This window comes from Solea senegalensis, linkage group LG7 (genome assembly GCF_019176455.1).
Source record: "Solea senegalensis isolate Sse05_10M linkage group LG7, IFAPA_SoseM_1, whole genome shotgun sequence".
Taxonomy (NCBI): Eukaryota; Metazoa; Chordata; class Actinopteri; order Pleuronectiformes; family Soleidae; genus Solea; species Solea senegalensis.
Genome location: NC_058027.1, coordinates 10,327,666 through 10,342,297, shown reverse-complemented (window position 1 = coordinate 10,342,297; position 14,632 = coordinate 10,327,666). Strand labels below are relative to the sequence as shown.

Genomic DNA, 14,632 nt, shown 5'->3' with positions numbered 1-14,632 from the left:
GGCTTTAAAGCCCAAAATATGGGGAAGTTTGCCTCAGTTTTCATGTTTTCTTGTGTTATTATTATATTATTCGCCTCAGCACTGAATGCAATAATATATGCAGAGGAAACACTATTTTCCAAGACATTTTTCCACAAAAAAACAAGAGAGGGTTAAAATATAAAGTGAATAAGTGACACAGGAAAGTGTTGTTCTTCTGCACAATCAGTTAAAGTTAGTTAATTTATTGCCACTGCTTTTTGTCCTGCTATAATTCCCATTATAAACTCTTTCCCTTTGTGATCATCCATTCAGCACTGCTCACAATTGCCCTCTATTTTTGGGATAAGGTTGTGGCTGTTTTTACTGACAAGGAACAGGATTTAACAGGAATAAGTCAGAGTGCACCTGCTGAAGTTCATTCATTCATTCATTCATTCATTCATTACCTACCACTTCATCCTCCACATGAGAATTGCAGGGAGCTGGAGCCACTTCCAGCTGAAAAGCAGGGGGCACCCTGAAAGCTCACTCTCTCATTCACCCTTAGGATCAATTTAGAGTGTCCACTCTAAACCCACACACACACGGGGCAGAACACCCCTCCGACTCTACCTCGACTAAGACGGCCTCTGCTGGCATTACTCTTTAGATTAAGTTGAGTTTGGGCAGATCATTACAAACAAATTAAAAAAATGGTCCTTATGTTCTCACCTTTATTCTAAGTCTGTATTTAATGACAAGCTTGACCAGCTTTCCTCTCCCCTATACTCTGTTTTTGTTGTTGTGGGATTTAGAGGCAGCGTCTGCAGTGCCTTGGGTCTCCAAATCCTGGCAACAGACGCTTTTGTTTGCCGGTCAGCAAAGACGTAGACCCGACCTGGAGGAGGCTCTCAAACTTTCAAAGAAAGATGGATTATGGGCATTAAAATAGAGCCGTGCATCTGACACCTAACATTCCAGACAATGGACATTTTTTAGAATCAGCTACTGCACCAAATGTCACTTGAAGGAGATGCCGAGTTGCTGAAGTTATTTTCCTGCACAACAATGAACTTCAAACTAAAGGATGTACATTCAGAATTTAGATCAGTCATTTTCAGAGTCATTTTATTTAACAGTGATACCATGAGATGATAGAATTATGTTGACATTTTTCTAGTCCACACACAGAGAAAATGTGACATTTTTTTTTTGTTTTTTTTGAACTACATGTTTATTCACCCACATTTTTTGAGTGTCTGCTCAGACTCTGGTCATAGTTGTATCACTTTCCCTCAGCTTTGGCTTTTTCCTTCCTCTTGTATCTTCATTAAGTGAAGTAGCTTAACCTTGGCATAAGCATTATTTCCTCACCCAATTTGAAACCACTTTACTTCAGTGGCTCAGTTTGTGCCTCACGGGGCTAAATTGTATCCACTTCGTACCGACTTTTAAAAACTGTAGGCCGTCCCTGAAACTCACCTTTAAAGTCATATCTGTAATTATGATCCTATAATAGCATTTCTTCTGCAGTGTAAAAGATGTTAGAATTATTATTATTATTATCCGTTGTGTAACTGCCACTTGAGATATTTATTGCCACTCCAGATAAAAAAAATCTCATCTCAGACCATCTGAAGGTATTGATGACATCACCAAGAACATTTAGGGAAAGATAGAACAGATTACAATTTTTATATCATATTGTATCACTGACAATGCTGCTTTTTTATAGCGGACATATATTATTTATTTATTTATTTAACTATTATCTGAAATGAACTTGAAATCAATACTAGAACATTTCTTTGTGACCAATATTTGGGGAGATTTGGGAAATTAAATGAAATCAACTTATGTTATGTTGTCCTCTTTCTTTTCTCCTTTTTTTTGTCCAGACGTGATATTTAAAGGGCATTTTTCACATCCCCGCCACGTTTCAGATTTATAATAAAAACACTGTGAAAATAATTGTGAGTTGTGCCTCTAATAGATCTATTTTGCATGACTGTACATACACATTAGCACAGAGGAAGCAAATGCAAGTAACAGCTGTGGCCTTTCTATTCTGTTACAATTACAAGTCAACTTTTAAAAAACTGTGATGAATAATTGCTCTTGAAAAAAAAAAGAAGGCAAAAACACTTTGCTTTGTCCCAGTGTGTGTCACCACCTCCCTAACAACCTAGTATGTGCTCGACGTGTAATTAATATTCAGAGGGTGTAAATTCACATTTTCCACTAGTGATCACAAACATGCTCACTCATTTCTTTCCCACAAATAACCATTTATTCTTCACACATTTACTGAAAATTACAGTTTATTGAAAGGACACAGAAAGGTCAGGTAACACAGGTACATGTAGCTAGGGGTTACTACTCAGTGCATGGCACATTCTCAGGGAGACGACCCATTGTGAGTCTTTGACTCTTTGCCTCTGGAGTGTTAAAGGCAGGAAGAGTGCTGAAATATTAAATGTTGAACAGTTGGCCAGCCAACTTGAGCCTCTATATTTCAAAATGTTGAGGAGTAAATTAACCGTGCTACAATGAGTGACAAACAATATTCTAAGTTGGGTTGAAGGAGTAGGAAGAGTAGTAGTATAGTAATAACAGTAGGGATATTTTTTTTAGTGGTCAATTGATTTATACTTATCACAGGATACAGTGTCAGACCTCACCAGTGCAAAGGGATTTTTCTATAAAGATCACACATTTAAGAAAGCAGTGTCCTCACTCAGAATAAAATTCAGATAAGTAAACAACAAATGAACAATCATGAAACAAGTTACCAGTGCCATTGCTACCTTTTTAAAAAGAATTTCTAGAATGCATGCCATTTTACTATGGTGGTTTTCAGATGACATTTCAAAGTTTGACAATTCCAGTGTCTCAGCTTTCGCAAACAATGCTGATATGCACATGTGTATGTGTGTGTGTGTGTGTGTGTGTGTGCGTTTGCATGTTTAAAAGTGTGTGTGTGTGTGGGCGCACATAGTTTTTGTGAGCGTGCGCAAGTGTGTGCTCTTAGAACGATCCTTCGGGCAATGCAGGAGCTCCACTTTTTGGATGATTGGTCGTCCACTCAGTTGTATTTATGTGGCTTTGTCTTTTTGCTGCTGCCTCCTCCTCCTGCTGCCTCCTCACTGTTACCCGAGAGCTTTGTGTTGAGTTTTCCAGTCTGCGCTTGGATCTTTTGCTGCTCAGAAGATAACAATTTGTGAGAGACAGAGAGACAATCTGCACATTAGAAGTTTAAAAGACATATACCTACGTTTTCATGTATTCAACTTTAGCAAATACACTAAAACTAAAGTGACGGGTGTCAACTTTATGTAATGATGCTGCTAGAATGTCAATATCATTATTGAGAGATGCTTTCTGTCTATTTTTGCTGGAACTGCACATGAGAAATAGGTGAGGCGTGGACACTCAGAACTAGACACGAGAGATGAGCATGAGATGTGCAGTGTTAGTTTTATTTTGCTTTTATTACTGCATGGGCAGTGTCTTTGAGCTGACACTTGAGTTGATGTTTACAGAGTTTAGAGACCAACTTAATGCACAGCTTTGGGTTACGTTGGTCAGCTGTTTCATTCTAAAAGCTGTACCATTTGGGGTGGTTGGGTAAAAAAAAAGGATATGGCTTTAGAATTTGAAGATGTTGAGTAAAAAGCAGTATTAAGCAGAATTATGTCACATCTAATCATGATACTTAAAAATGTCACAAACGTAGGACTCCTCCCTTTTCCAGCCCATCAGGGAACAACCTGAATAGACGTACATCTCTACTTCAAAATGTGAAATGCACACTTCGGCTGGATTCTCCTTTGGATGTTGTAGAAACCAAATTATTCTTAATTTTAACCAATTATGTATATAATTACTGCCAATAAATTTGTCTAAGTGTTACAAACTGAACCTTTAATTTTCTGTTGTTTTGGGGGCAATTTAAAGAGCAGCAGCTTCATTTTGTCAGTGTTTATTACATTTCTGTGAATTATGTTTCTATTCTTTGTACATTTTACATTTTGTATATAAAGTTTCGGTACATGTGACATCTACGGCACATCCGTTGTGAGGGTCTAAGTATAGAGTGTGTCACTTGCCGTAGAGACTGTAAAGCCCTTCAAGGCAACTATGTTTGGGATGTTCTATGTGCTATATAAATAAAAGTGACTTGACTTGACTTGACATGACTTGAAAAAAACAAAACACGAAGAAAGAAAGTGACAGAACATGTAACTCTTCTCAGAGTGGCTTCAAATGACCTTTGGCTAAAGGTCAATGGTAAATACAACCTTGTCAAAATGTGTTAGTTAAAGAAGTCTTGACTTTTAACGTATTGATTACAGTACAACTGAGCACATGTGAGTTACACTTGAATAAAATCACACAATTAAAAGCAATTCAATTAGTGATGTGATGGGAAACTGGCAAGAGTTTGAAGAGCAACACTGACGGCAGTCTGCTTACAGATCAGTGGCACAATTAAAGACAATGCACTTTAAGTAGGTATGTGTGTATGTGTGTTTTTGTTTTTTTCACAGTTTCCTTGTAACATTTGAAAGAGGAAATTATTGGGCCATGGTGTTTTTCATTAATGAAAGCAATCTTCTGTGGCATTTTGAATAATTTAAGGCATTCTGGCAATGACATGTTTAAGCTGTACACAGGCACTAAAAACCAATTCCCTTGGCAAAGCATCTGTTTTGTGTTTACCAATGTCACTTTGGAGAACGCCTTACAGCTTCCTGGCTGTTTGCAAATTACAGAGTTACACATCACTCTGCCTGGCAATGGGTTATTGTATTCTATTATATTGTATTGTATTGCATTGCATTGTATTGTATTGTGTTGTATCTTGCTTAAGAAATACAAATAAAAAAAAGAGTCCATGCGCAACGCCATTTTTATCCCATCATGCTCAGGATCATGACATTTAACTCTGAAACTGACCATAATCACTTTCAGAGTTGTATGGCCTAACAGGATATTGTGATAAAATCAGGCCATCACAGTAAATGTCAGGTCATTAGATTGAGATTTGCTCCTGCTGAAAGCTGAAGAAACAAGTCAATGATGGTTTCAAACTGGGCAGAAAATGACCGGCACTTTTTGAAATAAAACATTCAAAGCAATTATATGTGTGATGGATCAAAACATTTGGTGGGCTACTGCCATTAAAGATAATTATATGATAATAATGTTATCATATAATTATCTATTGGAAAATACAAACACTATTTCCAGTAAAGTTTGGACAATTTAATGGAGAAAATTACAAAGAAAGATCTTCAGTGTTTTCACTGACAAACCATATCTGTATTTGGCAAATACATGCATGAAAAATGTGAAGGCTATGACACAAGTTGGGACAGTTTGTAAGACTGCAAAAGTAACAGAACAGAACAGAACAGAACAGAACATCTGCCAATGGCAAGCATCATGGGTCATAGCTCATGTGAAAATTCAAAGTTAGCTCCAAAACGTTTCTCAGTGAAATACTGAAAACAATGTAATGTCGTTCTTTCATCATCTGTCTTCAATTGAAAATGTATGGCACATTATAAAGCATCAAAGAGTCTGACGACAACATCTATAGACCGTGGAGCAGCTTAAGTCTTGTGTGCAGCACAAATAAACATTTACATGTAGAACTGCAACAATTAGTATCTTCAATTCCTAACTAATTAAAAAGTATAATTACAAGAAAAGGTGATGTGAAGGTGAAAAATACTTGTTTTGTAATGGGTTGCAGGCATCAATTTCTAATTTAGTTTTCATGCAACAGTTAAATTTAACAGTAAAAATACTATTTTCTTTGTCCATCTGTCTGTTAAAAACAGACTCCAGTGAATTAATGAATTGCAATAGTTTGGTTTTATGGCATTTTAGAAAGAATCCCAACTTTTGTGAAAATGGGGTTTGTAATATAAAAACTTAGGTTTGCATTAAATCTTTTCCCTATGGGAAAATTGTCAGTGAATATGTGGGTGATAGCAAGAAGATGGCATCCTTTTATTTTGTGGGGGAAGAAAATAAACAAAAAAACTGATGGCTTATATGAAACATTTTTTTTTTTTCATATTCCAGGCAGTGCGCTTCCTTTTGCACAACTCTAATGATTTCAGGAATGTCAGAGATGAACAATGTGCTTATATGCTCTGTTCTTTGAGAATTTCAGGGTTTGCTGACGTGCGCTCATGTTATATTTTTAACTTTAGAAAGGAAAAAAAACTCAAAAGTCATAATGATGGGTGCAGGCAGGCTGTAAAGTAGAAACTGTATTAACCGAGCAAGATTCTATTTCACTCCGTGTTGCTGACTTGCTCATTAATTTGCCTGAAAAATCCACTGTGGGTATGTGGTTCTGGTCTATCAGGTTATCAATGTTAACGCCACATCAATGAGAGCCTCTCCTGATGAGTCTGCCAGCGCAGACCCAGTCAATAGATGATTGCTTATGGTACAATGTATCTCAGGTGAAATGTGCAGACGTTGCTCTGTTTTCAATTGAACCTTTCTTTGTGCTGGTCAGAAACACAACATCCACAGCATTTAACGTAGAGACAAATGCCACTCAGGTCCGCTGTCTCACACTACGTTATAATGAAGGTGGAGCAGTGACAGGAATGAGGAGCCACTTTAATGCAGATTGATTCAAAGAGACGAGAATGTTCATCATTACTAATCAAAGTGTTCACTACACCATGAATGGCAAGTGCTGTGTACCAGCAGACAGCAGGGAAAGAGTTTATTATAGATACATTCAAGTAACACAAAGACAAAACAACATAAATAAATAGAAAAATTAAAGGAAAGAAAGGAAAGAGTCTTTACATGAATCACTTCCTGCTTGTGAATGATATTACTGATCCTAATAACTATTATTATCATCATCATCATTATTATTATTATTATTATTATTATTATTATTATTATTGTTATTAATATCAATGTCAAAGTAAACTGCCTCATTACTTAAAAAAAAAGCTGTTGCCAATAACTCGCACGAGTCTTTCTGGCACAAAAAAACTTGTAGTAATGTCAAATCTATATCCATTTGTTAAGATCTCTTTTGAATATTCTTTTTTTTTTTTTGTGAAAATAGGCTGCGTGTCTAAAAATGGAACACTGCCACTTGGAATGCAAGGCAGTGGCTCAGTTAGACTGTATTGCACTGCACTGAAATGAGATGCATTGTTTTGCGGTACCATCTGCTACTGCCAAACAGGTGCGACTCAATTCAATAATATGATGAGGGAGGCAGTTATGCATATACTGTAGACTTTGGCAGGGTGTTGAATATGGGTGACACTGGCACAATGAAAATTAGATTTTAGCAGATTAACTGCCTTCTTTAAGGAATGTTATGCAAGTGTTGTCTCTTTTCATGTCACACTTTTGCTGTTGTGGAATTTTGGTCACTTTTTAATGATGATGATTTGCTTTCCCGTCTCCACTATTGTGAGACGACCACAGAGGTTTTTAGAGAACTTTGACTGAATTTAATAGTTAGAATTTGCATTTCATTGTGTGTATTTTTTTATTAATGGATCACAACTACTGATTGTTGTTTGCTTGACCACACAACAATTCCCATAATTCCAAACTGCTTCATGACATCTTTAAATGAGGTCTTATGATATTATTTTGAATGAGAGACCCCTAGCAGTATGTATTACATACTTTGTGTTTAAAAGTAACTTGTTTAGTTACTATCTGTCAGATTATATGGATAATAACATGGTGTCAGAAAGTATGTAAATTGCAACAATCTACAAAGGAAAAAGGCTGGTAATATTCTATGTTTACATAGAGTACATGAAAAGTAAAGTTTTCACTCAGCCTATATGTATAAACATTTTGAGCAGTCAAGTTCCCATGTCTTGCAAAAATCCTTCAAAACAAAGATGCTCTAGAATTACATTTTCATCTCTGCCTAATAACATGGTCTCATTTCTCAAACCAAGTCATTAAACATAGCTGTGGATAATCCAATTATACAGTGGCAGAAAAAGTCCACAACAAATGCATTGTTTGCTCCTACTGGTGTAGCTCGCATAAGCCTCGCAGCTGAGTAGCTCTTTTAAAAGGGAATTTGATATAAATACAAGCAAACTTTTATATGAATACAAATAAAACACCAGCACTAAACACCTCATTTGACTTTTTTTTTTTCAATTGATTGACTGATCATTTGTTGTGGGGCCAGAGTAGATCATGACATCAGTGAAGAGACAAAATAAAAGTCTGCATCTGTGACTGTTTCCATGACGTACCTGCTGCGTCTCTGGTAGCTTTTTACTTTCTGGGCTTGATTTCTCCGTCTGATTCTGGAAGCAGATGACTCCAGTCTGTGGAGCAGAGGCATCTTAGTTCAGTGAAGGGAAACATGCTAACTGGGCTTATTCAAAGCAAACACAAAAATAAGAGAGACATAACCCTTAATAGTCATCAGTGACATCACAAACTGTGTGTCTTTTTGATTTTCGCACAAGGTTACGCAGCCTTTCTTTTGACGACAACCGTAAAATCATCCAGCTAATGTTCTCATTTGCTTTATGATAGTAATCAACAATACAACTGCTAATTAAATGTTTAAGAACTATTCAAGTAATTAACTTTCTTTTCTTCATTTTTTTTTTAACGCCATCTTTATACCCTTGTGTTTGCTGACGGCTGGGAGAGAAACAAAAGAAAGGACTAAAAATCTATTTCAAGAGCTTACCTTGGGTGCTAAGAAATAGAGATGGGCATTTTTCAGAGTTCTCTGACATTTTATAGACCTAATAGTCCATCATGAAACAATCAATACGGAAAATAATCAGTAGTTGCAGCCCTACAGGATGTGTTATTTTCTCTTAACAGAGCTGAACACATGGCTACAAGAAATGTCAATCATCCCCCCACTGTGATAAATGCAGAGCCATTTTCACCCATGGTCATTATTTTTGCTTTTATGAAAGACTTTGATGTGAATTGTTTGAGCTTTACACAGCATGGACACTGAGCACTGTCACAACAAAGTCCATTAATTACTCCTCTCTTATGGTCAAATTTGTTTTGGGGCACCAGCTGTTAACGGACAGGGTACAATGCAAAAATGTACCTGCCTTTAAAAAAACAACAACAAAAAAACCCGATATAACTGCAAATTTTAGTGAAAAATCCCAAAAGGTTATAGGGATTAAAACATGCCAGAGATTAAGTTTTAAGTGACCTTGTTTTGTGTAAACCGTGCTGATACTAAACACTCTGATCCATTATTAGGGCAATAACTGATCTATTATAATGATGAGAATAAGGCACACACAACAAAAAAAAAAAGACTGTTTCATCATATAGCATTATTATAGCTAAAAACAGAAGAAAACAGAGACAGTGCTTTAAAATGATATAGAGCCACACAGTCTCTAGATTTAAAGTCTGTGGAATGAACACAACAAGTAAGGTAAGGTGAGTGCAACACATTTGTGGGACTTGTGATAGGACAAGCTTTATAAGCAATATTTGATTTCATTAGCAGAAAGAACATTACAAGTGCATTCAGCTGCTACTTCAGCTTGATTCTATAAATGATCTAGCGAGCTTTGTTTATTTGTTCTATGCTGTAATTTCATAAATGCGGAGAGGACTATTGCAAGAACCTAAGTGCATAAATTGCATGGCAGAAGGGCATTTTGTTAGTTTGATGGGGGCAAAAACAGTTGTTGTGTCAGCTCCATCATTCTTTAAAGTCCAGTCCATTTGCACCTTGACAGTGTGTTGAGTGAAGTTACTAACACTCCTCTGCAGACAATTTGCACAGTGTCACTTTGCTTGTTATGGTACATGCACTGATTGTCAGCTCATGTGGAAAATATGTGCTTGTGCACACTACATTACTTTCTTGATAATGTGCCCCTAAATTACCAGTGAAATACTGCGCCATCGACTTCCCACCAGGTTATCATTGGTCAAAAGCACTAATGCTTTCTGTTGCCTCAAGCTAGCAATGCACCAACACACCCATGGTTGCTCAGATGGGAGCAAGTAACTCTGCTTTTTATTTAACAATGTAAATGGTCTGTATTTTACAGACCATTCACATCCATTCACTTTCATACAGCACATTTTCTGTCACTCATCTTTCATACCCATTTAAATGCTGCTGGCACAGCCATCAGGAGCAACGTGGGGTTAAGTGTCTTGCCCAAGGACACATCGGCATGTACACTAGCAAGAGCAGGGTATCAAACCCTCAACCTTTGAGTTGAAAGACGACTCGCTCTACCAACCCTATGTGGGTGCTATATTGAAAAAAACAAGGGATGCTTTTTTCAGGTCCAATTATTTATACATAAATTCTGCAAACGAACGAATGTGAACAATGTGAAAACAAAATGCCATAACACTGTTTTTCTTTACAGTGTATATGTACAAACAAAAATGGTCTATATCGTCGAGCAAGTAACACACAACAACCGGCTATTTGTCTACAGACATCCTCGAAATATCCACACAGGACTGAGGCAGAAAAGCCTCCGCTGTCGTGTATGTTTCTGCAGCACTGTCAATAAAAAACTGGTCCCGCCTTTCCGACAGTTTCCTCCAATCATCGTGCAGAAGCCCAGCATCTGTGCCCGCCCACCGCTCCATTGAGTCCAAGAGAAGCTGTGCTTCTGTGGAAGTGACATTTTTGTCCACCGTCGTCGAGCTCACCACAGTGAAAAAAAAAACTATTCTGTGCCATCCCATAGAGAACAGTTGAAGCTGAGCTTCAGGTGGTTTTAATGCGGAGGCTGCTACGGGAATATGAAAATCACTTAAGACGATCCGTCATCTGTGAGAAACAGCTCATTCTGAACGGACTATTGAGGCGCTCTAATCTCGTTCTAGTGCACGTTTAGTATTGAAATGTGAATACAACACATATTACATATTGATGGCATTTTAGAGGAAGCTGAGCTTCCCTTGCTGTCTTAGAGCAATCTCCACTGGTAAAAACCTGCTGTATCATAGAAGCCCACAACACTGAATTATGCAAATGTAGTATTTGAAAAATTGAGGCGCCCTGAAACCTTTGACCAGCAGCATATATATTTCAAACTGTTAAGTATTAGCTTTGTCTATGGAAAGCATATCATTTCTAGATTGCAGTGAACCTTTTACATTTCAGTTTCGAACTCCAGCATTGACAGTAACCTATACACACTCATAAAACCTGTCTCTCCTCATTTCCTCCCAGCCTACGGGGAGCAGAGGACAGGAGGAGAAGAAGCAGTGTTCATGAGCAAACACAATATCCCAGTCTATGTTTAGAATATGTCTCCTCTTATGTTTCTCCCTCTTGCGGAAGGATTTTTACAACCCAGCCAATATTGTATGATCGATTCTTGGACAGCAGTGAACATTGTTTTTGGCACTTTTTCATTCAGTAAATAATCTCTGAAAAAGTTTCTACAGATGGAAATGTCCTTTTTGGGTGGCATGTCTCATCTGTGGTCAATCAGCTAAGCTCTAATAGTTCTTGATAATCACTTGTCAAAAATTCTTTTCGACCATGTTTGCTTTCCTGCTTCCATCAAATCCGCTTTGCCTCAGCTAGAACTGAATTGTCATGGTTACTGGGATCCCAGAGAAAAAAGACCTGTGCACCAAAGTCTGTGTCAGTGAGGCACACGACTCCCTCACATGTTTAAAAGAAGTGATTCAAAGTCTTCTCAAAAAGGTTGTTTACACACTTCTGCATGCAGTTAAGACACACTGATAAGAATCAAAGATGCGGTATCTTCTGAAAGAGGTGATTTCTCCTTTTCAAATTATATTTAATTGAAAGATGTTCTGATTTCATTTTGGGGTTGAAGTTCAAGGTTCAGGGTCACTGTTACATCACACAATATGGTTTTATGACGATATGTATTACACATTGTTACTCAAATGATCTAGTAGTTATATTGTATATCAAATTGTCTAGGGTTATCTTCAATTTGAAATAATTTGTGTTTGTTAAAAAAAACCCAAAAAAACACAATAATCTATACATCTATGTCTACATTCAATATGCAATCAATAAAAACAGAACATTAGTTATAAAATGATTCTTTAAAAGTATGTTGTCAACACTTTCATTTTGTCTTTTCCACATTATCAAAAAAATGATCTAGAATTAAATAAACAACAAGCATTTTGTGTGTGCGTGTGTGTGTGTGCGTGTGTGTGTGTGTGTAGGGGTAATTTAGAAATGTGTGTCCTAAAAACGGATTCACCAAAATGATTACTACTAAAGTGTATATGGATAAATCTATTAACTAAAGGGATTTATAATTACGCTGAACTTTGCTGCAGTTAATGAACCTCATTACACTCGTAGCTGAAGTGGCTTCTAGAACATTCGATGGGGGCACGGGGGCACTGAGCATAACTGCAGTGAACAGGTGAAACTCATGGATACAGGCCCCGAGGTCACATAGGCCATTACAAATTAATTACACTGAACACTCACCTTTTCCATCTGGCACTCTTTAATGCCGCCACCCTCTCTGCTCATTACACCAGTGTTCATGGGTGATTTACTGTCTGTGACGATTCTCTGAACTCTAGAGATGTCCTGTAAAAAGAATCAACACACAGGAAACAGAACAGTTGGACACTGGGTTGAAAAACAATTGTTGATGCATCAGTGGCTCGGGTTGTCTTGGAAAGTAAATCACTCTGACTTAAGGTTAATAACTGTTTATTTTATACTTAACAAAACAAATTCAGATGATTTATATGAAGTAAATTCACTCTGGGTCGAAGAGAGTGTAAAAGAGAATTATTGAAATGCTAAGGCTTAGATGTTAACTTAGCAATATAATTAAGCAGTGCATTCCCGGTACTAAGATCCAAAGCATTTCTCATGTTTATATCTCCACTTTAGTTTGAAATATGACCATTAAAAGCCAGAATTCATATTCACAACCAACACAGCTAAAGACTAGTTTACAGTGTAGATGTTTTCTATAATAATGGACACACAAGCAGCAGCTGAGACAGACAGTGCTGATGTAAAGCAGGTATAATGTTTACCATGTTCATTGTATTAGTGACTACTAACTGCTAACAATTGATTAGAACACATACGCACAGAGGACAACTGTTGCTGGGTAAAATTCATTTTGATGACATGAATGTGGCTACAAATGTCATGGCAATCCATTCGGTAGCCGATGAGAAGGACACATTTAAATTCAACTGTAGCCGCCATGCTTCATAAAGCCAGATAACAAAGTTGTGCTGTAACCTTTGTTATGAGGCACAGCATAAACCTTGTGTAACAAAGTGCTAATAACAAGTTTTATTGAAGTTGCCACTGCGAGAATACGCATAGTGATGCTTTAATTTGTTAGTCAGATATTAAAAGCAACAAGCACCAACATACCCATTTGTCTGGTGTTTGTCTCTCAGATTGTGCTATGAAAATGACTGAAATGTGGTCTGGTAAATGAACCTGGAGGAACCTAATGTTGGTGTTGATGTTTGTGTAAACACACCGTACTAACATACGTCATCTCTGAACAAATGGAACACTCCAGAATTGGGATTTTTTTGACCCACTGCAAAAAAACAATGCCAAGACAGTGGAATACGAAGGAAATAAGACTGACAATCAGGGAAGTAATGCTGCTCTACGGAGCTTGAGGAACAATCTATATTCCCCCGACAAGATGTCTATATAATAACAAGACTCAAAGTTAATATACTTATAAACAGTGGTGTAAGAAATATTCAAGGCTCAGACTGTACGCTGTAAATAAAAAAACAGAGTGGTCGCATGCAGGCTTTGATCAATTTTCTTCCAGCACAGTCGAAATCAGTTGAATACTAAGTAATGATATGACTGAACTGAACTTAACTAAACTCGTCATTTGTCTCAGGAAAGAGGCCCATAACATGGCAGAGGCCTAAGTATAAACAAGTATATGAACATGTATTGTCTTTATTGTCGTAACATGGTTTAAACTCAATTTTATAGCGTGGATAATCAGATTTCTGTGTCAACGTGCACTCGCTGGCAGTAAATGATCCCCGGGAATACAGTCAAACCATAAGTGTATAAAGCTGAATACTTGTGAAAAATATAAAATATAGTTGAGGCTACTTATGGTTATCCTGGTAGTCATATAATTAGGGATTATTTAAATGCATTGCTTTAGCTCCTCCACTTAAGACATATAAAAGCTGCCCCCCTCACAAAATGTGGACTGTAATTCTTCTGTTATTTGTCTGCAAACTCTTGCTTTGTTTTCTGCTAACTCTCTCCTTCGCCAAGTTCCTCTTTGTGTGGGCAAACATTGACATTTTAACAACAAGCTCAAGTTTTCACCCACAATGTGATACAAACTATTATTAACTCATACAAACAGGCCATGAGGCAAGTTAACAGTGTTGCTGAGCTATAGGTCTGTAGCTGCTGCACAGGCAGAGAGACAACACTTCAACCACAGAAAGGCCAAGTTGTCAACTGACATGTCTTCTGAAATATCTTGACATTTACAAACTGTGCAGACAATGCATGTCTTTGACCTTTCCTTGATCCTTAACTTGATTACAGTTGTTAAGTCTCGTATTTAAAACCCTGCTCGAATAAAAAAAAATATATAGCCAGTATAATTTAAATTTAATGGGGATGCTAAATGGGCAA

The 14,632-nt window shown here is 37.1% G+C and overlaps 1 protein-coding gene across 1 annotated transcript in view; it reads right to left on the bottom strand.

The window, feature by feature from the left end:
* Nucleotides 1–2,228: 2,228 nt before the first annotated feature.
* Nucleotides 2,229–14,632, bottom strand: part of luzp2 (leucine zipper protein 2) — a 123,421-nt gene continuing 111,017 nt past the window's right edge. The window contains exons 10-12 of the mRNA XM_044030981.1: nucleotides 12,452–12,556; nucleotides 8,247–8,321; nucleotides 2,229–3,160 (exon numbers count right to left, since the gene is read on the bottom strand). Of these exons, the coding sequence (XP_043886916.1) occupies nucleotides 3,047–3,160; nucleotides 8,247–8,321; nucleotides 12,452–12,556 (294 nt within the window). The 3' untranslated portion in view covers nucleotides 2,229–3,046. The remainder of the gene's footprint in view (nucleotides 3,161–8,246; nucleotides 8,322–12,451; nucleotides 12,557–14,632) is intronic.